This window comes from Aethalodelphis obliquidens, unplaced genomic scaffold (genome assembly GCF_003676395.1).
Source record: "Aethalodelphis obliquidens isolate GAN/ISIS:26980383/991018 unplaced genomic scaffold, ASM367639v1 scaffold101, whole genome shotgun sequence".
Lineage (NCBI taxonomy): Eukaryota > Metazoa > Chordata > Mammalia > Artiodactyla > Delphinidae > Aethalodelphis > Aethalodelphis obliquidens.
Genome location: NW_020838045.1, coordinates 2439669 through 2465529, shown reverse-complemented (window position 1 = coordinate 2465529; position 25861 = coordinate 2439669). Strand labels below are relative to the sequence as shown.

The 25861-nt window shown below is 37.6% G+C and overlaps 1 protein-coding gene across 1 annotated transcript in view; it reads right to left on the bottom strand.

Moving 5' to 3' along the window:
• The window catches only part of IL1RAPL1 (interleukin 1 receptor accessory protein like 1), a 1327113-nt gene that overhangs the window by 623468 nt on the left and 677784 nt on the right, over window positions 1-25861 (bottom strand). Inside the window, exon 3 of the mRNA XM_027096331.1 lies at window positions 23998-24277. Coding sequence (XP_026952132.1) covers window positions 23998-24277 — 280 coding nt within the window. The remainder of the gene's footprint in view (window positions 1-23997; window positions 24278-25861) is intronic.

The window sequence follows — 25861 nt, the reverse complement described above, 5'->3', positions numbered from 1 at the left end:
GATCTCCTTATTTCATCAAAATGTATTTAAATTCATCGAGCTGTTTGTATGTACCATTGTTATTTTAGTGATCATAAATAAAATATTGAAAACTTCCAAAAGAAATAAAATCATGCCTTCCCAAACTTCAGAAAAACAATTACAGAAAAAAATACTGAAATAAGTTGATTGACCAGTATTTGACAAGGTGTTTCTGAAACTTTCAGATAGTTAATTGAGTAACTTCCAAAGAGCATTAGAAAACACATGCAACGGGTCATTATGTCAGACTATAGTCAGGAGAAGTGTTAACTAAATGAAAAGGGCAGGATAGAGACTGCAGGTACTTTAAACAGCAATAGATACCAGCACAACAACATGAAACAAGGAAGCTTTAAGAAACTTAAAGTAGTTGTAAGTGGCTGATGTAGGGGAAAGTGGCTTGAGGGTACCCTAGGGTAGTAGTTATAGGAGAGATGGTAAAGAACCTTTGTGCTTTAACAGAGTTTAAATTTTATCCTGAAAAGTTGAGGCATCACTGAAGGAATTTTAAACAGGGAGTAACAAGTTCAGGTTTATATTTTATAAACATCACCTTATAAACAGTGAGGAATAAAAACTTCTAATAGCTGGATTGCAAGTAATTAAACACGTGAGAGTTAACGAGAGATGAGATTAAGGAGTAGTAATGGACCCTGGGGACCTGAAATTCTGGTTCACCATCAACCTGGCATTTAAAGCAAACGGATTCAATGGCTTCCAGGTCTGCCCTCACCTCAACCAAGTGAATCATCCTCCTAAAGAGACAGTAAGATTGAGGTCACCATGTCTGTCATCTCCAGTTTCATAAATTGATGTTAAAACTGTAAGCAACCCCCCACCAAGACACACATACCTTTACTGCACACACGGCTCCATAATGGTCTGTATTTCATTCATTCATTCACTCATTCATTCATATCCAGTGCCCACACATATCCCATATCTCAAACTCTTTCTCTATACACTCTGGTATAATATTTCCGTAATCACATAACTGCCTTAAATCCATAGCATGCCCTTCTCTTTCAGGCATGAACCCAATAAAACGTAGCTCTCCTCTGTGATTATCACTTCCCCTGCAGCCATCTCAAGTGGTGTCTATTTATTTCCTCACAGTCTGCACTTCAGAGATAGGAGCTAGGGTTGATGCTCTTGCTTCTTGCTATGGCTCCTAAGTAAAACTTATCCACTCTCTTCTCTAAAATCCTGCTCCTTTGAAATGTATACCAGTTGGCTCTATAATCTTTTGCCGTCTCTACTCTCATTTTCCAGCCTCACTCAAGGAAGGCTTAGGTACCTGGTTTTAAGATTTCCTGCTTACATCAAGTTCTGCCGCCAGTTAACCTTGGTGTCTTCAAGACATTGGAGGATGACCCATCATAACACCATGTACGTTCATCAAGATAGGCTAGACTATCAATGAGCCCCAAATCTTACAGTGACATAATAATAAAGGTTTATGACTCACTCAAGCTACATGTCTGCCATGGGTTGGTTGAGGGTTATGCTACATCATCTCATTCTGCAGGTCTGATCAGTTAAATCTTTACAAACTCAGATCTGATTATAATCTCCCATAACACCATCTTTCCTCTGTAACAGCTGTTATAATTTTCCATGTATTTTGTGATTTCTGATTGTATTTCTTGGTCTGTGCTCTGTAAGGCCTATAAGGACAAAGGCTGTGTCTGTTTTTGCTGGTCTTACTTAGATTCTTCAATAATTAGCCCAGTGCTAGCCACATAATAGGCATTCAATAAATGTTTATTGAATTCAATAATGGATAGAGGGGTGAAGAGATGAATGAGTGGATGGTAATGACATTGAGTGGAGGGAGGGAGGGAGGGAGGGAGGAAGGGGGCGGGGAGTAGAAGAAAGTTTTAGGGAAGCAGTAAAAAACCCTCTAGTCACTGAATGGGAAGTGTTTATGGGCGATCAAAGAGTAGGTGACCAGCAGTCAGGTTAAAGCTGGAGGAAGAGTCAGGGGTAGATATACAAATTTGTAAATTATCAGAATATAAGTAATGGTTGATTTAAAAGCAAGAAATGCTTACATGTTAGATTGATTGCATTGATGGCTACAATTTACCTGTATCCATGTCTCCAATGCAATGTCACTTTGTAGCTCCTTCCAACAAGAACTAATTTTCTTTTCTACTCCTTGAATCTGGGCTGCCTTTGTCACTTGCTTTGGCCAACAGAATGCAGCAAATTTTACGACAGTGTGCCAATTCTGAGCTTAGGCATCAAGAGGCCTCAATGCCTTCATTCTCCTTCTTGGAACCCAGCCCCTTCTGGATGGAAAAACATGAGTTAGTCTGTGGAGGATTAGAGACCATGGAGAGAGGCCAATTTTACCAACTGAGGCCATATTAGACTGGCCTCTACGTAAATAATCCTGAAACATGTAGGCCAGGCAAAATGAGTAGAACTTCCTATTGACCTGCAGTTGACAGCAGATACATGAGAGAGCCCAGCTGGTCTGTAGAGTCATGCTCAATATCAAATGATTATTGTTTTAACTCACTGGTTTTTGAGGTGATATGTTATATAGCCATAGCTTACTGATACACAAGAGAGATAAATGCTACAAAAATAAGATTCTGAGAGCCATTTAAATTTTTTGTATTGTTGATTTTTTAATTATGGAAAATTTTAAATATATGCAAAAATAAAAAACACTAAATAACTCCCATATACCATCACCCAGTTTCAACAATTATCAACATGTTCCTGATTTAATTTCATCTATATCCTTACCCATTGCCCCAAATTCCTGACACCAATTATCTCCTTTTTCAAAGTAATTTTAAGTACACATTTTGGAAAAGACAATTTGAACTCTTTGAAAAAGAAAGTAACCCAATGCTCTGGTAGAAGTTTGCTAAAGTGATTAAAAGATATTTTCAAACAAATTCATTTAAATTAATTCTTATATAAGCTTGAACTTCAAAAGCTAGAAAGGAAAGAGAAAGCTGGAAAAGAAATCTCTTCTCGACTGAAAATGGGGCAGTGCTTGCCCTGTGTTGATTCCTATAGGGATTGCAACTTTTTCCTTTAGAACCAGAAAAATGAGTCCCCTCTCAAGCAGAGAGAAGGAAGAAGAGATCTAATGCTAACCTGACTCCCAGAAGAGATGCAAGGATTTCCTGGAAAAAAGTAAAGAATAAAGGTTATTCCCTCTAAGATAATTAATACACATACTGGAGGGGGTGGGGATGTAACTCACAATTGAGTTCCAATGACCTGAGGATTTTGTTACAATCAAGTGTCCTATAAGTACGTCCTGTGGAAATTTCTCTTTAGCACAGATAAAGAGGAGGTTTACTAAGGCAGAAATGAAAATACACTTTTAACTCTTCTAAGTATATTTTTCTCAACATATGCATGTAGAGTTATTAAATGATTTAGTTGATTGAAATGTTAAAACAAAGACACTTTTTTTTTGGCAGAGAAAGAAACAGTATATGAAGTATGTACTAAGCAAAGATATTTTAACAAAGCACTATCACTTAATGGCAGTGGCAGTTGTCCAAATACAGGTGTGGGAGAAATAAAAGTTCTTTAACTAGATCCACTCATTCATTAAAAATAAACAACTTGATTTGCAGCAACATAGATGGACCTAGAGGTTATCATACTAAGTGAAGTAAGTCAGAGAAAGATAAATATCATATGATATCACTTATTTGTGGAATCTAAAAAAAAATGATACAAATGAACTTATTTACAAAACACTAACAGACTCACAGATTTTGAAAACAAACTTATGGTTACCAAAGGGGAAAGGGAAAAATTAGGAGGTTGAGACTAATCTATACACACTACTATATATAAAATAGATAAACAACAAGGACCTACTGTATAGCACAGGGAACTATATTCAATATCTTGTAATAACCTGTAATGGAAAAGAATCTGAAAAAGAATACATACACACACACATACACACAACTGAATCACTTTCCTGTACACCTGAAACTAACACAGCATTGTATCAATAAATCAACTACACTTCAATAAAAATTTTTTAAAAAATAAACAACTTGCTAGGTCCGAGGGCTAAAATACTTGAAGTGAATTCTATTTTAAAGTGAAAATTTTGTACAAGGCTTCCTTACACTTTGGTTCACGTAACCTATAAAAAGATGCTTTGATGTTTACCTCCATTTATTTTTTCATGAGAGGCTCTGAGAGATTAAGAGTATCATTCAACTTCCACATCTAGAAATTTGAAGATCCAAGAACTACTCCATGCCTTCTGGTTCCTAGCCAGTGTTTATAGTGCTATAACATAATACTTCTTTAAAATAGATACAATTATAAAGAGGCTTCAATATTGGTTTCACACATACACTAAAACCTTTTGGTTGTTAAAAAGAAATACGTTTTACAACATCTTCAATATCTATCTACTTTCTGGGAAGTCATCATTGATGATTCATCCCTAACATTAAATCCATAGTCAAATGCTATGAAAGTGATGGCCAAGTAGCTCTCCTGGCCTTCTCTGGATTCCCACTATCATGGCCTAAGTCCAGACCCTCAACACTTCCCATCTGGTTAGCCCTTGTAGCCCATGGTGCCAGATCCCCAATAAATGGCTACCAAATAAAGGCTGCTTCCTACAAACACCTGAAACCCTCAGTCTAAGGGCTTTTGTTGGGCCTTGTGACCAAGCTAAGTTTCCATGACTGGCAAGCCAGCAATGCTGGAGAGCTAAAGCTTCTAGAAGAAGCCCTCAATAAGGAATAGATGGAGAGGTGGTGGAAAAATAACCTGTCTTCCTCTTCCCTTGGGTGTGATAACTCTGAGGGCATATCTACATTTTCTCTGAGTCTTCCAGTGGACCTAATGTCCAGTTGCTCATAGAGTAACTGGCTTTATAATACAAATTTTATTGGCTTCCTTCTCTTTCCCATATTACTTCCCCATTTCTCTAGTGATGCTTCCTTGGGGTCCACTTCTTGGGGTGCCCAATCTAAGACATCCCTGTAGTTAGCTGTTACTCTAAACCCTCCATTCAACTTTCTCACACACTGCTGCCACATGAACTCCCTAAAACTCAAATTTGACTTTGTCATCCATCTGCTTAAAATCCTTCAGCAGCTCCCTGCATCTTTTAGTGAAAAGTTTTCACCTCTTTAGTTTTGCACGAAGTCCATGAACTGATACCTTCCTACTTCCATAGCTACATCTCAGAACAACCCAAATTATAGGCACTTTGCTACAGTCATAGACAATCAGAAGGCATGTATAATGATTCTATCCTTGTATTATTGTCCCACCTCCTCCAAACCTCCTTTTCATCTAAGTTTTATGCCTGCATCAGAACTCAACACATATCTTCATGAAGGCTTTTCTGATTTTTATTCAAAATCACATGCCTCATCTATATACCCATTACACTCTGTTCTTTCCACTCTCATAACTTTTGTCATATTAGACAGTAATTGTTGACTAAATTAATTTTATTCTTCAAAAGACTGTAAGATTCTTGAGGACAATGACTTGGCTTTGATTCTTAACCATCACCTGGCCAAGAGGAGCTCTCAAAGAATGGTTAAATAATTATCTAGATGACTCAGTAACCAGAATAATTTTCTCTATGGCATATGGGCCATCCTGGATCACTGTCTCCATCTCTTAAGAAAAAAGTGAAACTCCTGAGCCTGGTATTCTATCCACAGACACGTCTCATATCTGCCCACAGCTTCCTTTCTAGCTTCCTCTGTATGCACTATTGTGCACTCTTCACTCCAGGCACATACATCTGTTGGTCTTCCCCTCTCAGAGCACCTCTTCCCAAATCACCATGGCTGGCATTGTGCTACTTCCACTGTGTGATATAAAATGTCCTTTCCATTTCTTTATCAGTAAAAATCCATCGCATGTAGCCTCAGTGTACTGTTTTGTGTATCCATCCCTGAATCTTCCTGATTGCAGTAACACCCTGTCACCAGATCTCTAACAGCATTTGCCATTCAGTGATACAGATAATTCTTTATAAGTCCATCTACCCTGGTTGACTGTGGTATCTTCAGACAATGTGTGTCTTGTCCATTTTTCTTCCTATCCTCAGAGGACTGCAGGTCTGATGCTTAGTAGGTGTTCAATAAATCTTGTTAAAGGTACAAATAAACAAAAGAGAACAATATTCCAGTTGAGGTGCATTTATTAAAAAAAAGTATATGCATGTTTATGTATACATGTATGTCTGTGTGTATACTGTCTAAAGAATTTAAAAGTTAAATAGTGATAAACAATCTGAACATATAGCCTGATATTTGGAGATCTGATACTAGCAATGAACCGATTTTAAAGAAAAGGATAGGGCTTCCCTGGTGGCGCAGTGGTTGAGAGTCCGCCTGCCGACGCAGGGGACATGGGTTCGTGCCCCGGTCCGGGAAGATCCCACATGCCGCGAGGCGGCTGGGCCCGTGAGCCATGGCCGCTGAGCCTGCGCGTCGGGAGCCTGTGCTCCACAACGGGAGAGGCCACAGCAGGGAGAGGCCCGCGTACCACAAAAAAAAAGAAAAAAAAAAGGATAGCTATCCTGTGGAAAACAATATTTTTATGTGAGCAACAGAGAAAGGGTCTAGAGCAGTGGACATAAATGTCACCTAATAAGAAAGTAATTCCAAAGGTAATGATTAAATCCTGTAATGACAAAAATACCTTAAGTCCTTTATCATGTAAGGGCACCAATAAAAACTGTAATTCTTTCAAGATCAGAGGTCTAGTTAACTGCTCAGAGCAAACAAGTCTATAGGCCTCACACTGAAACAAAAGAAGGAATTCAGAGCTGCCAATTTTATAGCCTCGTTAAACCAGGGAAGCCACACACAACTCTTGCTGATGAGGAAATTATGGCAATTACCAAAATTGTCAAGGGAAAGGTATGACAATATGTAAAAATTTCATGGCTTGAGTTTAAGATCAGAAATTAATATTCATGATAAACATCAGAGTCAAGGACATAGAGCTTTGCACTCCAGAATTAAAGGTCTTAAACTCTAATTTTAGAGTAGTCTTTAAGTACTGTTTAGACAAACAAAAATGTTATTTCCTCCAGGGGGGCTATTAGGGTAAAGAGAGAGCTGTCATATTCACTTAATTAATGAAAACAACATTCAGAGATTAAGAAAGTTTGATATTTTCAAATCTTTACTTTGTAAACCAAAGCCTTTGAACAGACATTCATAGTGGCAATTTTCATTAGAAGTACAATTACTTGGAAATTGCGATTTAGGAATTAAAATATTTTCATTCTTTTGTACAAGATATCTACATGGGATTTCCACACCATGTCAACAAAGTTAAAACACAGGCTGTTACTCTGCACACTACTGGCTTCCCTAATTAAGAACTTTTCAGAAGGCTGAATAATCTGCAGTGCTCATTCATTTGAAGATCACAGCAGTGCAATCTGGAAGGCACCCTGCTATGTCTTTACTACCTATGATTCCATTTGTAAATTAAATTTAGATGGAGAGGTAAATAGTCTTTGTAAGAAATTAACTACGTAGTACATCGTTAACATTCTAGAAGGAAGATGTATAATTTATATTTAATTAGCTAATATTTTAGAAGGAGGTATATACCTTGTATTCACTCACTTTCAATCTACTACATGCTGGGTGCCATGTCAAGCACTGGGTCTCCTCCATCAAGAGACTCTTTATATTCCTATGATTTTATAAAGCACCCTGCTGTCCCTGAACTTGTATGGGATATGATTCCCTTAAAAGGATCACTATTACCTGAATATCAATTCTCAAACTTACTGTGGATAAGAAAAACCTGGATGCACATTGAACCGTCAGGTTCCCAGTCCTTGTTTTCCCAGAAATTCTGATTCAATAGGTATGTGTTAGGATCCAGGATTTTTTTTTAAACTAGTGATTTTTTAAACTGGTGATTATTAAAATCTAATTATACATCAGATCATAATTTGAGAAACAGTGGGTAGTGGTTTTCAACTTTTTTTTTGTTACAATTCCCTTGAAAGATCTTAGAAAAATCCTGGGTGATTTAAGTTGACATCTATTTTTTGTAAGTTTAAAGAAGTTTATTTATTTGTTTAGTAGGAGGGAAGAATATTAAAAATTATAAATATCAAATAGGAGAACTGGAAAAAATACATCATGGCATGATTTGATGAAACAGAATTTTCTTTTTTTAAGAAAACTATTTGGGGGGGCGATCATGTATACCAAATATATGAAAAACAACAAATAAAATTTACCCCTGGGTTTTATCAAATGTATCTTGAAAATATGATAGTTCTATAAAACATTCCAATTACATTTAATTTAGTATCACTACTATATGTTGTTTTGGCTGTTCTGAATTGAGAGTATACCAACTTGGATTAAGCTTCAAACTTATCAGAAATACTGTAACACAGAGAAGATCTCTGAGTTTAAGCAGCCTTGATTTTTCAAACTAATATTTCAGACTATTCTTTTGTTTGACACCTAAGTCCGTTCTGCATACAATACATCATAATGCAATTTCACTTCTGTAAAGTAAAAGAAGTGCTACTGCGAGCTATCAGGCAATTTTACACAAGAGTACATATGGAAGTTGAGGTTCGGGAGATGAATTTCCTTCAAACTACCTTTGTGGCACACCCCTTGGGAATTCTTTGTGCAACCCCAGAAATATTTGGATTTCAGTTAGAAGAGTGCACACTTTGATTGAGAGTGAGCCTATACACCAAGTGGGCTAGGTTGGCCTGTTAGCTGATCTTAAGGCACCCTAATCTTTTCCTTCTTAAAAGCCAGGGCACAAGTAACTACTGTATAAAAGACTCTTCCAAAACAGACTGCCAGCCTAGTCTAGGAAGAATCTCATCTGGCTTAAGTCACTGCTCTGCTCCCAATGGCTAGTCCAGTAGCTGGTGTAGAGTAGATGATTAATAATCTACTAGAAAATTCGTTCAATTGAGAATGAATACAGTATCAAAAATTCCTAGACATTTCAATCATGTCAACTACGTGCCACCAATTCCAAAGCTTCTTCAGTAACAGAAATAATATTCCTGTTTTAATGTAAAATAATGGTTGGTTTGCCATTAGTGGATTGGTTTACAGTGTCAAGACCAGAAAGACAGCCTAACCCTCAATATTAGGATAGATCAAGTGAAAATTTGTTGCCAGATTATTGTAATCATTCTTCAAATACAACTCCATCAAAGTTAATTGAAATGATAACTGTGTATAAACTTACTTACTTGAAGCAAATAAAGGAAAGTCTCCCTGGAATATCAGGAAAATAAGTAACTTATAAAATTTTTTTTAAAAAAACCTTTATTGAGGAGTAAGTGACAAATGTACACATTTAAAGTGTACAATGTGGTGATTTGATATACATATGTACTGTGGAATGATTACCAACATCAAGATAATTAATACATCCATCACCTAATTATAATTTTTTAAAAAAAATGAATTTTTATAATCATCAGTGACTATGAAGTCGGAGGATCCAGCTTGATTTTCAATATTTCTAAATATTAGCTTTGTTCTAATATCCTTTCCACATCTACATTACAGGACTCTAGGCAAAATGCAAATGTATAATATAAACATATTATAGGAAAGAGCCAATAATCGTTTGATGTTACCATTTCAAAACAAAGGCTAAGAGCCACACGTGGCTATTTCAAATTAAATAACATTTAAAATTCAGTTCTTCCGCTGCACTAGGACCATGGAGTAACCTTGTGAATGGAAGTCACATGCTAAGCACTGCAGTCTGGGCCTTGACAAACCCTGAAACTATCATACAAGTTCAGGAATGCCTATCTTTTACTTTCCATGGGAGAATAAACTATCTTACTTAAGCTACTTTTCTATAATATGAAGTATAACTAATGATGTGATATTGCTTTAAAGTAGTGTTTTCATTTCTTTTTCTCTTTTTTGCTTTTTGGGCAATGTAAGACATTTTCCAGAAACCACTGGAACATACTTCAGATGTTACTCATTCACTCCACAACCCTGACCCTTTTATAGGACTCTCTTTTATGACATTCATGGGAGAAAATGGGGATCTGTAACTGAGAGATATAATGAAATCATTTAAGCGCTTGTTCAATTACCTTTTAAGTTTTTGTTTTATAACCTCAGATTCTATATCATGAAGCTGTTACTAAATGGAAACCCTCCTGAAAGCCAGAAATGCCACCATAAAACCTGCATAAATCCAGGCCACAGAGACTGATGAGAAAAGTCTTACTGATTCTTCACCTAAGCTTTAGAGAAGATGAATATATGGAGTTTCTATGTAACCTAATCAGAGTAAGCTGGTTGTCCATTTATTTCCTGGACAATGAGAAATTTTCTGGGAACCAGAACTAGAGATACTTGAAAGAGCAGGGATTTGTCCAGTCAATACTTCTTCAGGAATGTTGATGAGGTAATTCTATAATTGGTTGTGAGTGAATCTGGGCAGAGAGAGAGGCTATTGCGGGCAGGATGCATATGCATATGTGTATGTTGGGGACAGGTATGGTAGTATTGAGAATATTAATATTTTTTAATTCTTTCAGGAATTTTAAAGAAGGAAGGCTGTGGAAATAAAAAAATAGAAGTTCGTTCAAGAATATGCATTATTCATTCAACAAGTACTGACAGAGTGTTTACCGCATGCATAGCAAAAATGATCTACTGAGTCATTTCAGTATATGTGGAGGGATGCTTCTTGGCTGTGCCAAAATTGGCTACTAATTTCCCCTCAATATCTGCTTCCTCTTCTTGCTCAGTGTAGCAGATACTTTTGGTATCCCACTCAGAATTTCTTAACCCGCTGTTGTACCCATACCTCAACTGCTGTGGGTGTTGACTGGACAAAGCTCACACCTGTACCCTTTTCCAGAGACTCATCTTAGAATGACAAGAGCCACCTGGATAGAGATGACTGTGAAGTCCAGGCCCTGCCCCCTTGCTTCAAGGGAGGATAAATTCTGCGGTGCAATTTATGTTCCACAGCTCCCTGGGGGTCAGGATGAGTCTAGACTTTTGAAAACTCACCTTTTCCTAGCTTTTTCTCTTGAGTGCACTCCTCAGTAGATCACTTGCACAAGAATCCCTGTCTTGGGCTTTTCTTCTAGAGAAACGAATTTAAGATCCTCAGTAATAGACCTCTATGTTGTTATCAGGCACATGGGTACTAATAATAAAAACCACATATCCCAGCCACCACTACATTTTCATGTAATTATGTGAACAAGTTCTAGCCAATGAGATGTAAGGAGAAGTGACATAAATAACCTCGGGGTCTTGTCCTTTTTTTTTTTTTTGTGGTACGCGGGCCTCTCACTGCTGTGGCCTCTCCCGCTGCGGAGCACAGGCTCCGGACGCGCAGGCTCAGCGGCCATGGCTCACGGGCCCAGCCGCTCCACGGCATGTGGGATCTTCCCGGACCGGGGCACGAACCCGCGTCCCCTGCATCGGCAGGCGGACTCGCAACCACTGCGCCACCAGGGAAGCCCCGGGTCTTGTTCTTAAAAGTGGAAAGGACCATGTTCTTTGTTCCTTTCATTACATATTGCTGTTTATACTAACATGGATATGGTGGACAGAACTTCATCTTGGAAAATAAGGATGAGGACCATACCCCCAGGGAGAACAGAGTGGAGACAGAAAAGAAACCTGAGGCCTAGACAATTCACAATTAGGCAGACATCATATAAGCTCTGAAATACCTACATCTGGAATTTTCTTTGAGCAGAAAGCTTCTCTTGTTTAAGCTACTGCTACTTCTAAGATTTTTGTTATATACAAATAACCTGTCCCCAAACCTGACAACTGATCAAAACATTTTTCTTTGCTCAGATCTCAGTGGTCATATATGCATAATCGGAGATGCAAAGATGAACAAGATGTTAAATCTCTGCCATTAAGGAGCATTAGCTCCTTAAAGGAAAAGAAATTTGAGCAAAGTATGGACTTTAGTTAATTTAAAAAAAAGAAAAAAGACTAACAAGTAGACTAACATAGAACCTAGAAAGGACCCCAGACATCTTCTTTTATTTATTCAAGTGCTGTGTCAGGGAGCAATGGTGGGAACTCTATTTAAGGCTTTCCTAGAGTGACGGCTTAAAGTCAAGGCAACTTTATTTCTCAAGACCCTCAGATTTTGTGGTGAAAAAGTTTAGGTTTATACTGGAAAAGTATAAGATGTGCCTCTTGCTATTTTTTCCTTTTATTTGTTTCCCATAGCAACATCCAATCAGGCTCTCGACATCCAATCAAGCACCATCTCTGATGTATTTTTAACTTCCCAAAGTGATCTTGAATCTTTTTTCCTTGCTATACCTACCATTAAACCTCTAACCGTAGCCCCCATCACTTCACACCCTAATTATTGTAAAAACCCCTTGTCTGCTTTCCACGTTCCAATTTCTGTAAACATTCATATACTTGCTGGAAGATAATTCCAGAAAAACTCCTTTCAGCTTTCCATTCTTTGCTTTATACTTAGCTGTCATTTAAGTCTTGTTTTACCCTTCTTTACAGCCATCCCTCTCACCATCACCTACAAAACCCCATTTTCCATCAAAACTGATCTAGTCACTCTTTTATGAATAGACTGTGGTTTTTTTCTTTGTTAATAACAATAGCGGTTTCTACTTTTGGCTTACCTATTTGCAGTTTGCAAGGCATTTTCTAGATCAGAGGTCAGCAAACTTTAGCCTGCAGGCCAAATCCATCCACCACCTATTTTTGCAAATAAAGTTTTACTGGAGCACAGCCGCACTCATTCCTTTATGTATCATCTGTGCCTCTGTCCTGCTACAACAGCAGAGTTGAGTATTTACAATAGAGACTATATTGTCTGCAAACTCTAAAACTTTCACCATCTGGCCCTTTACAGAAAAAGTTTGCCAACCCTTGTTCTAGATCATTTTAAAATTTTTCTTATACTAGTCTTCATGAAACCCTTCTGACAGGGAAAATTTTCTCCATCACACTTTCCCTAGCCATGTGTTTATTTTTCAAAGTTTTGCTCAAATCACAGGCTCTTCGTGAGCCCTTCTAAGAAAAGTCTCTTTATTGTCTTCCCTACAGGCATTAGGTTATTCTTCTTATTTTTTTCTTGGGAACCACATACAAAATTAGACTTAGAAAGAACCCTGGATAACCGGAGCTTCATACTCAACTTTTTCACTTATCCTAAACTTTGTTGATCAGCTGCTATTACTTTATTAGGCCTATTCACTTTATCTTTGCTTACTGCACCAACATTAGCAGTTAGGGGAAGGGGAAGCTGGGAAAAAGTGAGAGAGTAGCACTGACATATATACACTACCAAACATAAAACAGATAGCTAGTGGGAAGCAGCCACATAGCACAGGGAGATCAGCTCGGTGCTTTGTGACCACCTAGAGGGGGCGGATAGGGAGGGTGGGAGGGAGGGAGATGCAAGAGGGAAGAGATATGGGGATATATGTGTAACTGATTCACTTTGTTGTACAGCAGAAACTAACACAACATTGTAAAGCAAGTATACTCCAATAAAGATATTAAAAAGAATTAAAAAAATAATAGAGTACAAAAGTATGACCACCAATAGTCTTGCTGGATTGTCAATGGCCTCTATGCCTGGCACATATATTGTTTGCAATTTTAAAATTTCCTCGAGGTAATTACCATTTATATCATATCATAGATATTCAGTAATGTTTGTGAAATATGATAAATGTACATGTTATAGCCATGACTGAAAAGGGCTCATAGTAATTCATTTTACCTAAAATAGAAAGAAAAAAAGGATACGTAAGAACTCAGCATTTACCTTTACATGCCTAATTATTTTACAAATGTATATTTCAGCAGCCAACCTATTCCATATTAGTTTGATACTTTTTGGAGAAAATTTATTAGCCTCTGTCTTCCCTGAACCTGCCACCATTGATTTCAAAGAATTTTCAAAGCTTTCTTTCTTATAAGACTTGGAAAGATAAGACAAAGCTTTTCTCAATCCAGTGATCTAAGAAACTATCCCATCATCACTTGAGCAGAATTTATTTCATCTTCTTAGTATTTAGGAAAAAAATGGCTGTTATGTTGCAGACATGTATTTTCAGGATGATTTTAAAAATCAGTAAATTGAATAGCCAATTCACACAGCTCTAGGCTTTTACTTCCAACAATTGGGTTTGTTGTTTCTGAAAAGAAAGCACTCAGAAAGACAACAATCTGGCTAATTATTGCCCTGTTCAAAAATAGTTCAATCCTTTAGAAAACACCTTCAAGTCTCAGATACGGAAAGAAGGGTAAACTTTAGTATCTGTCCTAGGTTGATTTACCACCTCAGCATGATCTCCAAGAATTATCAGAATTATGAAACTGGAAATTCTCTTTGAGGACTATTATGGCAAGAGACACATGTTACCACCAAAAGATTATAGAAAGAGTAACTGATATGCAGTTCTATATTTTCAATTTATCATCCGTATAAGACACTGCATCCAGACTTGAAACCTTAAAGACTTTCAATTGTATTTCAATGGATTTTTTTAAAGGACTACCTTATGTAGGCTTAATTGCATTTTTTATAGCCTATAAATTACAGCTGATATTCTCAAGGGTATACTGTGGTTTCAATTAAGAGAGGTAGTTTAACAATTAAGAGACCAAGACTGTGAAACTACATTAGGTCCTTGAAACACATATGCATATGATCATTAAGATTTCTGGGTAAGATATAAAACATTTATATGGGCTTTGATTGTCCTGAACAAAGGGAGACTCCTTGGGGCATAAATGTTTAAGACTTTCTAAAATGATGCTGAGATTATTTATCCTTTGATCTAAGAATGACTTGATTTTTAAGCAATAACCACATAAAACAATAATAAATATTAAAATTATCGTCTATCATACAAATTAAAATGAATGAAAACTTACCTCTACTACACCTACAGCTGTTACCTGTTGGTCTTTTAGGCCTAACATATTATTACTGTTTACTTCCACCTGGTGACAGTGAGGGTATATTACAGGCAGAGAATAGAACAGTGTTTTGGAGTACCAAAGGTCATGATGGAGGATAAGCAGTTCATAACTGGTGTTAGTTTCAGATAAGAGCTGTCATAAGAAATGGAATTATTTTTTTTCATGGAAAATGATAGGAATCAGAAAATGGTATATATATATATATATATATATATATATATATATATATATTTTTTTTTTTTTTTTTTTGCGGTACGCGGGCCTCTTACTGTTGTGGCCTCTCCTGTTGCGGAGCACAGGCTCCAGAAGCGCAGGCTCAGCGGCCATGGCTCACGGGCCCAGCTGCTCCGCGGCATGTGGGATCTTCCCGGACTGGGGCACGAACCCATGTCCCCTGCCTCAGCAGGCGGACTCTCAACCACTGTGCCACCAGGGAAGCCCCAGAAAATGGTATAATTTTGGCTATGCCAATGTTTTCCACAAGGCATTCTAAGAACATTAACCCCAATCACTATTTTATTCAGTAACTATTTTGTGGGTGCATGATCACTAACAACACTATCTCACACTAACTCTGAGGGGAAATCACATCAGTGATAACACGTTTGGGATGCAACGCATACTCTATCATCCAGAGAAGGTTGCTTAAACGGTCTTGGAGGAAAACCCTGAGATACTTAGCTATGAAGGTATATGAGGCATACACTAAGACTAGCTAAGCAAAGGGGTGTCTAAGAATCTGGTGCACTGTCTTCCAGAACCCTGACTCGCAAGTAGAGAGACAGCAGTCTTAAATATACTTGTGTGTGGCGCCTCTGCTTAATGGAATAGATTACAATTTAATACATAAAAGGCTCACAAGCATTTTAAGAAATCGTCCGAGTTTGTTGATAAAGTTCCAATTAAAAAGAGGCCCCTGGGCCCTTAACTTGCCATGGAAAAGAAGAGGATGGACCCAAAAGCCACAGAGAACGACTCCCAATAAGCAGAACTGGGCCCTAATCAAAAATCTGCTGACGTGTGCCCAGCTGGGTTTTAGAATTGCTATGGTTCAGTGACTGCTCTGTATCTCTCACACATTTTGGATAGGATTATTTAGCTTAGTTATTTTATTCCTGTCTGACCAGAGAATGTTGGGTGTGTAAGGGTTAGATAACAAGTCTTTCTAGCTCACAGACCTTTGGATCAAGAGGAGCCACTCCTGAGCGGTTGTACTCAAGGGACTAAGCATGAAGAACCTCATTCACACATAGGTAATGAGGTCCTGGATTTGTAGCCCTATCTTGATGTCACAATAAGACTTTGGGGGTCTTAGGAATGGGGTGAGTGTACTTTGCATGTGTAAGGGCAGGGATTACTAAGGGCCAAAGGGCAGACTCTGTTGTACTGTTATTTTGGTGATCCCACCAAAAAAACACAACTTGTGGAATTCAAGCTCTTGTGAAATCTCCTCCCATATTAGCTCTAGACTCAGCTAATGGGCTATTAGTAAGCATGATGCAAATAGATGCTTGATAAGTCTTCATACATTCTGAGTTGCCATATAAAATGTCTGGCCATCCTGCTGGAGAGACAGTTGGAAAGACCACGTGGAGAAAAGGAGACCCTGAGAATTCATGGAGAGAAAGAGGCTCAGCCAATCCTGTATCCTAGTTGATTCCAGCTTCAAGTGACTATGGGCAAAATCAGCAGAAGAACAACCAAGCTGAGTCCAGGCCACATTGCAGAATCATGTGTAAATAAAATGGTGGTTGTTTTAAGCCACTTAGTTTGGAGGTGTTTCCCCCCCATAATAGATAACTGAAACAACTGTCTTTGGAGCAGTTGGATAAAAGTAGAAAGATGATAAACATATACTGGATCTTCTTCAAGAAATAGCTCTATATTCTTCAGATAGGCAGTGAAAAATGGAATTTCGGATGAAGGAACAAAGAGTAAAAGAGTAAGGAAAATTCATACTGTAATCTGCAAACAGCAGACAGGATGGTGAGAACACAGCACAAAGTGCCTACGGAGACAAACACCCGAGATGAGTCTAGAATGAAAGGTTGAAGCTGGATTGTAAAGGGATGTGTACACCAAGCAAAGTCTTCAGACTTCATACTGGGTGACAGGGCCCATTAAAGACTTTTAGGTAGAGAAATGAAATAATATCTCTGTTGTGGACATACAATTGCACAACAGTGTGGAACAGTAACTAAAATAGGAAAAATCTGGAGGCAGAGAAACCACTTGAGAGGACATTGCAGTCACTTGGAGAGTAGAAATTAGTATGAACAACAAAGAATGAATTCAAAAGACATTTCTAAGGGTACATTGGAAAGGTCTTAGTAGCAATTAAAGCAAGCTAAAGAACGTTAAGGAAACAATGATAAGTGATAATTTTCTAGCTAGTGTTACTGGAGTGATAGTGATTCTATTTATCAGAAAAAGAAAGGAAACATCTGAGGAGGATATAGCTTTGTTGAGGTAAGTATCAAAATAGATTTTGGTACATGTTGAAGTCAATGTGTCTTTTAGACAAATAGGAAGAGGGGACTATTAGGAAAGTGAAAATATATTTCCGGTGCTTGTGAAAATGTTTGGATTTCGTTTCTGAGTCATTAATAAGTATTTATTAAGTGAAGCTACTGGAATAAATAAGGATAGGGGAGCAGTGGCTCACAAGCTGACTGCACAACAGAATCATCTGATATCTGGATTTAACAGATCTGAGGTGGTACACGGGCATCAATAGTTTTTAAAACCTCCCCAGTTAATTCAAATATGCAGCCAAAGTTGAGAGCAACCGATGTAGAAGAATAAAGGGAGAGAGTTGAAAACAAAATTCTGGTAAACACCAGCATTTAAGGAAAATTCAAAGAAAAGGTGTCCCAAGGAAACTTACTAAGTTATATATCAGAGAGCTAATAGTAGACATGATAAAGGTCAGTGTTAAAACCAAGAGAGACCCAAGGGATCTGGCAATTCGAATTTCTTTGGCCCTTTCATGTAAAATTTTAATAGAGTAGCAATGAAGTCAAACAGTCTTTCATCATCTTCACTCTACTCTTAAACGCTTCCAATCAGCTTTTATTTTGGTTATTGTATTTTTCAGTTGCTTAATTTCCATCTGTTTCTTTTTATAACCTATTTTTATTTGCTGAGATTTTCCATTTTTTTCATCGGTTTTCAGAGATTTTGTAGTTACTTGCTGAAGTATTTTTATGATCAGTGTTTTAAAATCCTTGTCAGATTCATCTCATTGTTGGTATCTTTTCTCATTAATGTTGTAATTTTCCTGACTCACGGTCAGGTCAGTGAGTATTTTTTTTTTTAACTCTATCCTGAACATTTTAGTTATTATGGGGATGTGGATCCTATTTCATCATGTTTTTCTTTTTTTAAATAAAGGCAACCTTCCTGTTGAAATGTAAAATGTGGGCCAAGTGGATATGTATGTTCAGCTTCCTCCTCAGCCATGCTGACATCCTTCCTGCCTTGTTGCCTCCAGCTCACTTCCTACTGGGCTCCACTGACACCAGAGGAGGGAAGGTCGAAAATTGGATGCCAACTAGCCCTACCTCGCACCACCTCGTCCTGCCTTTTTGATGGTAGAAGCTTTGCTCCTCACTGATACCAGAGAAGTGAGGTGAAGACTAGCAGTGACTAGCCCTGCCTCACAGTGCCTCGCAGATTCCCATTGATGCCAGCTGGGGGTGGAGACTCAGGTCATCACTAGATTCCACTGACACTTCTCTTGCAAAAGAATATAATTCCTGCCTACTTCCTCTGGGTGAAAGATGGAAGATCAGGACCCCACTCATGTGTGCTGACTCTACCATAGCGTGGGGATCATATTATTGCTGCCTGCTTCCACCAGGCAGGGGATGGAAGATTAGCTCCCTGCCAACATCATCTGGTGGGACAAGTGGAGCAGTGTGGTCATCTCATTCCTCAAGTCCGGAGGTTCCTAGACAATCCTTCTTTCCACCTTTCACAACACTTGCTTTGCTTGTTGGCTGTGTTCTATCCAGCTTTTCAGTTGTTAGGGGAGGACTGGGAGGAAGGCAGCTACTCCATCTTGGCAGTACCCCATTCTGTTTTAAACTGTGGCCACAGTATCTATAACAATTTATTGCACACTTATTTTCTCTGATGCAAATGATCTGAAGGTAAAAAAAAATGTTTTTTAAAAGTCTTTGTAATTCTAGCATTAGCATATTACCTAGCGATCAGTAGTTATTTCTGAAATGGATGACTCAGTAAATGGATTTAACTGAGTACCTTTTGATAGATGCTTAATATGTACTTTCAATGAGAAAGAAGAACTTTTTAGTCTCTAAAGAGAAAATCAAGACTTGAACAAAGGAACTAGATACTAGATAAAATACATTCTATATATGTAATTTGAAAAAGTATGCTTTTAGAAAGAACTTAACACACAAAAATCAAGCATACTTCTAACAATGCTAACAATGTACATGTTGAAAATGAAATTCAAAAGGCACTATGATTTATAAACACACCAAAGAAAATGAAATAATTCTGTATAAATTCCATAAAATGTGTACAGGATTGTATGCTGAAAAATACAAAATGCTGAAGAAATCAAAAAAAGAAATCCTAAGTAAATGGAGAGGCCTACTGCATTCATAGATTAGGAGTTTCAACATAGTAGAGACAGTAATTTTCCTCAACTTGAGCTATACAGATTTAATGCAATGCTTACCAATATTCCAGTATAGTTCCTTGTAGACATAGATAAGCTTATGCTAAAATTTATATGGAGAGGAACAGGCCCTACAACAGCTAAAAGGATCTTGAAAAAGAAGGATAAAGTGGGAGGACTCACTGTACTTGATAATTTAGTCCTACTATACAGCTATAGCTACACTAACCATGACAGAGTGGTACTGGCCAAGAGATAGACACATAGATCAAAGGTATAGAATACTGAATCCAGAAGTAAACCCAAGCAAACATGCCCAACAGATCTTGAATAAACATGCAAAAGCAATTCTATGGAGGAAGCTAAACTTTTTAAACAAGTGGTGCTGGAGCAACTGAACATCTATCGAAGAAGCTAAACCTTGACCAAAATAAACCTTATACCTTATATAAATATTAATTCAAAGTGGATCAGAGACAAATATAAAATGTAAAGCAATAAAACTTTTGGCAAAAAACCAATAATTTTAAAAACAATAGAAAATTTTCAGGATCTAGGACTAGGCAAAGAGTTCTTATATTTTTGTACCAAAAACACAATCTGTAAATTGAAAAAAAATAATGAATCGAACCTCATCAAAATTAAAAACTTTTGCTCTTCAAAAAAGCCTGTTAAGAGAATGAAAAGACAAACTACAGATAGGCAGAAAATATTTGCAAACCACATATCCAAGAAAGGATTAGTGCCTAGAATGTACAAAGAATCCTCAAAACTCAACAGTAAGAACACAAATAATCCAGTTACAAAATGGGCAAAAGACATAAACAGACATTTCACTGACAAGTATAAAGATGGCCAATCAGCACACGAAAATCCATCATTAGCCATTAGGGAAACGCAAATTAAAACCATGAGATATCATGATACACTGATGGGTACAATGGAAAATAGTGACAATACTAAATGCTGCAAGCATGTGGAGAAACTGGGTCATCACATATTGCTGGTGGGAATGTAAAATGGTACAGATACTTTGGAAGATAGGAGGGCAGTTTCTTATATGATTAAACATGCAACTGTCATACAAGTCAAATTCACTCTAGGGCATTTATCCCAGAGAAATGAAAACTTATGTTCACTAAAAATGTACATGAATGTTCACAGAATATCTATTTTCAATAGCACAAAATGGAAGCAATCCAGATGTCCTTCAATGAGGGAATGAACACTGTGCCAACGTCCATACCATGTAACACTACTTAACAATAAACAAGAATGAAAAACCCAATTCCAGTATTTTTTTTTCTTTTTTTTCTTTTTTTTGGCCGTACCGCACAGCATGTGAAACTTCCCTAACCAGGGATCAAACCCATACCTCCTGCAGTGGAAGCACAGTCTTAACTGCTGGACCACCAGGGTAGTCCCTCCAACATTCCTGAATTGCAAAAAATAGACATGGAGAACAGATTAGTGGTTGCTGGGGGTTTGGGATTGGGGTGGGGAGGTGGATATGGACAACAGAAGGGATCCTTGAGGTGATGGCATTGTTCTGTATCTTGAATGTATCATTGTCAATATGCTGATTATGATTTTGTACTATAGTTTTATAAAATGTTACCAGTGAGAGAAACTGTCTAAAGGATTCATGGGATCTCCCTATATTATTTCTTGCACATGAATATGAATCTACAAAATAAACTTTTAGCCAAAAAGTAGTGTGCCAAACAACTTGGTATGTTACAATTTAGAGGACATTAAATTACTTACACAAGCACCAGCTCGCTATGCATATGAAACTGCTAATAGGGCATAACTCGGAAGAGGAGGATTAAAAAATCGGGAGTCAAGAGGAAAGGAAAATTTCATTTTTTTAAAAGTAAACTTATTCTTTTAACTGGCAATAAAGGAAAAGAAAGTAGTTACACAGCTCTCCTTCATTCACTTTTTCATGTAAAAATAAAACATTCAAGAAGGAGAAAACTGAGTAAAAAGCCAGGTACCATGGAACCAAGAATTACGTGGTATTATTCTATCCAAAATAGCTACTTATAGATGGGAGTAGGAAAGCTCTTGTTCATTACACTGAGAGTAATCTTAGGCGTTTCCGTTATTTACACCATTGACTTGTACATATTTAGGTGTAAACACTGTACATGAAAACGCTTGTTAAAACTTTTCATTGATAAGTTAATAACCCAAAACACTTATCAGAAAGACTAGAACCTTTGAGCAGCAGCTAACATTTTCAAACTTCTAAAACTCTTCATAAGTGGATTATTTAAAAACGAATGGTGACAGTTTTGTGGTCTGATAGCTAACAACATGCCAAAATGTCAGTGACTCAACTAACAGCCCTGGGCTCCCTTCACGTCATCAGCACCAAGGCATGCTATTTAAACTGCTGTTTATAATGATTTTGAGTACCACTTTCCAAGTTGGAACAGGAAGCCGAATCAACACTAGCTTCAAATCAATTGGAACACTCGAATTCCAGTGACAAAAGCATCTTTTCCTGCAGTTTATCGCTTTCTCTAGAATACCACTTGACACATATAAAACTTTAAGGTGTTTGTCTTTTAGTTTCACCTTCCATTAAAATATAGACACACGAACATGTGGCAAATGTCACTGTTCTTGAAATTCTGTTACCTTCATTCATTATTGCAACTATAAATTCAGACATTTTAACGCAATTTCTGAGCATTGGATCACTGTGTATATTTAAACACATCAAAGGATTGCAACTTCAGTGCTTCAGAAGTTCACATTACTAACATAAACACAACCTTATTTTCCCATCAAAAATAAATAATGAAATTAAGTGTTAGACTATGGACATTCAGCTCAATTCGAATCTCAGATAAATGAGGACATTTGCCTATCTTGAAGAATCACCTCCTACACATGCATCAACAATCAGAAATAATGTTTTTTAAGAAAATGCAGCAGATATGAAATTAAATCTGATAACTATTTGTCAAGTAAGAACAGCCAGTGCAAACAGTACTCTAACTATATTAGTATGGCGATTATTTATCAATGCACCTACAAAAACTTTACTTCTATTAAGAGTTATGTTTAAACATAAAAGGGTTGGATTCCCTTTTTTAAGGGAAAGAACAAGAGTTGGCAAAGGAATAGTGCATTTGTTCTTTTATAATTCATTCCACATTTTTCCCAAGCAGAACTTTATTTGCATTCATTTATATTTTCCAAAATGAACTCTGATTTATATGTTGTCAGCGTTAAAAAGATAAAGTTATGTTTAACTTTCATCTGGCTTTGACCTATTTTAACATCCTAACACACCTGTAGCCATAACCCTCCATAAAGGTTATTCTTATAGGCTGATGATGAGCGGGAGACACAAACCTTATGATAGAGGAGTAATAGCTGCTAATGAGAATTTCAGAAGTGGAAGTCGAACTTTGATTTGAAAAAGACACTAGGTGATTCTGAGACTTTCTCCAAATTGAGAATCAACTGCTTTAGATTTGGCTTTATATATAAGTCGAAATAGGGACACAAAGAAATAGATTTAAACACACCCTCTATATGCCTATGCCCTGCTTTGCCAATGTTCTTATAGTCTAATGACATCCACAGTCATTCACAGTCCATGAAGGGCTAAATGCTTAAACTGAGACTTTTAACTGCTAATGTGAGACATGGATATTGTCTTAACGCGTTATCACTAAGCAAAGTACATATATCTCTTCCAAAAGCAGACGAAGATATGTAGATGTGTAATGGGTTTCTTTGTGGATTAAGGGCACAGGCTTTGTTATTAACTTTTGCATTGGCCCTGAGGGACCCAAAATATTTTTGTATTGACTCAGCATTTTTAGTCAATAAAATGATCTGGAACATAGCCTTCGCATTCCCTAACATGGCAAGGCTGCTTTCCTCTTCCTGTGCACATAACACGTTACCTAAATCATCTTTGCAGATGTGTTCGAACCAGAGGTATCTGTGCTCTATCTGTCTGTGAAGGGCAATAACAAAATGTTACAACCCATTTAGCAATAAACTATGCATCCTTTCTGCAAGTCTTTGCTTACATTTTATTTGCAACATTTCACCTCCTCTATAAATTTTATTTCATAGTCTTTAGTAATTTCTGGCAACATAAGTAGATACCCAGATGGTATCTCTTTTCTCCATAAGCCAGAGATAATGTCTCAATATAAATTCCAATGCCATCGTTTTATGATTTAGATTCTAAATTTTAGAAAGCAGCAACACACACAAATATTGAGACCATAGCCTGAGGTGAAAGGGATAGCAGCAAAATTTAGGTATAAGAAAGCAACATGTGATATAATTGATTCAACAGTAACAAAATCAAGAGTATACCTGATGACACAGGCGTAAAGACCACTATCCTGCAGTAATGTTGGCCGGAACCAAATGGAGTCCTCTTCCTTGCTCATTCTACTTCCATCAAAGGCTATTGGCTCTTCAAAGTCTCCAGGGCCAGAGCTTTTGTACCACATCAAACTGAGTCCAGCACTCTGGGCTAGGGAGTAATTGGCTCTGATATAACCATAAAAGAGTGCACATTTGATTCGAACAGGCTCTCCCACCAAAACTTGGTATTTCTTGATATCGACAGACCAATCTGTGCATCCATCAGCTGTAGTTTAAAAAGACAGAGAAAGAGAGAAAGAAAAAACATTAGAGGAAAATGGAATCAATTAGTTCATTCATTCATTTATTCATTCAACAATATTTATTGAGCATCTATATTGGACAAGATTCTTCTCTAAGCACAGACTATGCAGCAATGGATAAAACTCAGAAGGGCACTGAAAAGTAATTTATCCTACTAACAAACAATATATTCAACACTTAGTTTGCTTCTGCTGATATTTATTCTTAGTTTAAATCAGTGTGATGGTTATTAGCTTATGGCCTTCTCATTCTAAATCCACATGTTTGCCTGTTCTTTGAAAATGGATCTGGACCTGTGAAACAGTTCTCCTTTGCTAGCTGGCACTGACACTTTGTTAGTAAAGTGTTCTGAAGAGAGATTTCAAAGGAAAGGGTTTGCTCCCTGGTTCCAGCATGCTTGCTTGGAAGGCTCTTGCAGTATGCAAGGTCTTGCAGTACACGGTAGCAGCTTGGTAATTTTTTAGCAGATCCTCAGGTGAGACACCTTCTCATGAACAGCTTTCCCAGATACCTTAGAAGGCAAGTCCCTGTCCAATTGCAGAGGGCAGACTTCCAACCAGTTCTACCGGTGTGCCACCTCAGTGACTTCTGCCATTCAGTAAGCCATGAATTTTCCCAGTAAGGTCTGGCTCTCACTCTGGGAATGGGAAGATGGGAGCTTTTCTTTGGGTGCTCTCAGCTAGGGGTAATGGCGGCCATTCCTCTATTCTTTACAGTTCTTTTGTTACAGACTGAACGTTTGTGTCCTCCTAAAATTCACATGCTGAAGGCTTAATCCTGAATGTAACGCTATTTGGAGGAGGGGCCTTTGGGAGATAGTTAGGTTTATATGAGGTCATGAGGGCAGAACACTTATGAAGAGAGTAGTGCTCTTATAAGAAGAGACACCAGAGCTTGCAACCTTTCTCTTTCTCCTTCTGATTACTTATAAAGAAGATGCCACGTGAGCACACAGCTAGAAGGTGGCCATCTATAAGCAGGAAAGAGGGCCCTCACCAGAAACCAAATCAGCCAGCACCTTGATCTTGAATTTCTCAGCCTCCAGAACTGTAAATTTCTGTTGTATAAGCCACCCAGTCTCTGGTATTTTGTTATGGCAGCCTGAGCAGACTAGTACATCATTCCTTCCTTCTTACTAGCCAATCCTTCATTACTCCAATAACCTATTACATTGAAAAACTCTTTATATAAGCTTTCCTTGTTCAACTTAGTGTATATTTTTTCTCTCTGATTGGATCCACACAGATAAAATGAGGAATAAGTGTTGTACAGCCAAACAAGACAAAAAGAAATACAACAAAAGTGGGTCATGCTCTAGTAGTGATTCACAGCCAGAGACACAGGTAGATGGTTACTTTGCTGATTTCTGGGAGCATTAGGGGAAGTGTAAAGTAGAAACCATGGTGGGAAATGGAGCTGATGGGATGGGAACTAATTGTATTTTCTGAGTTTCTTGGAAGTACCATCTTCCAAATGGCATCTTGGCACCATTTTTATCACCTCTCTCCCCTACACACACACACACACACACACACACACACACACA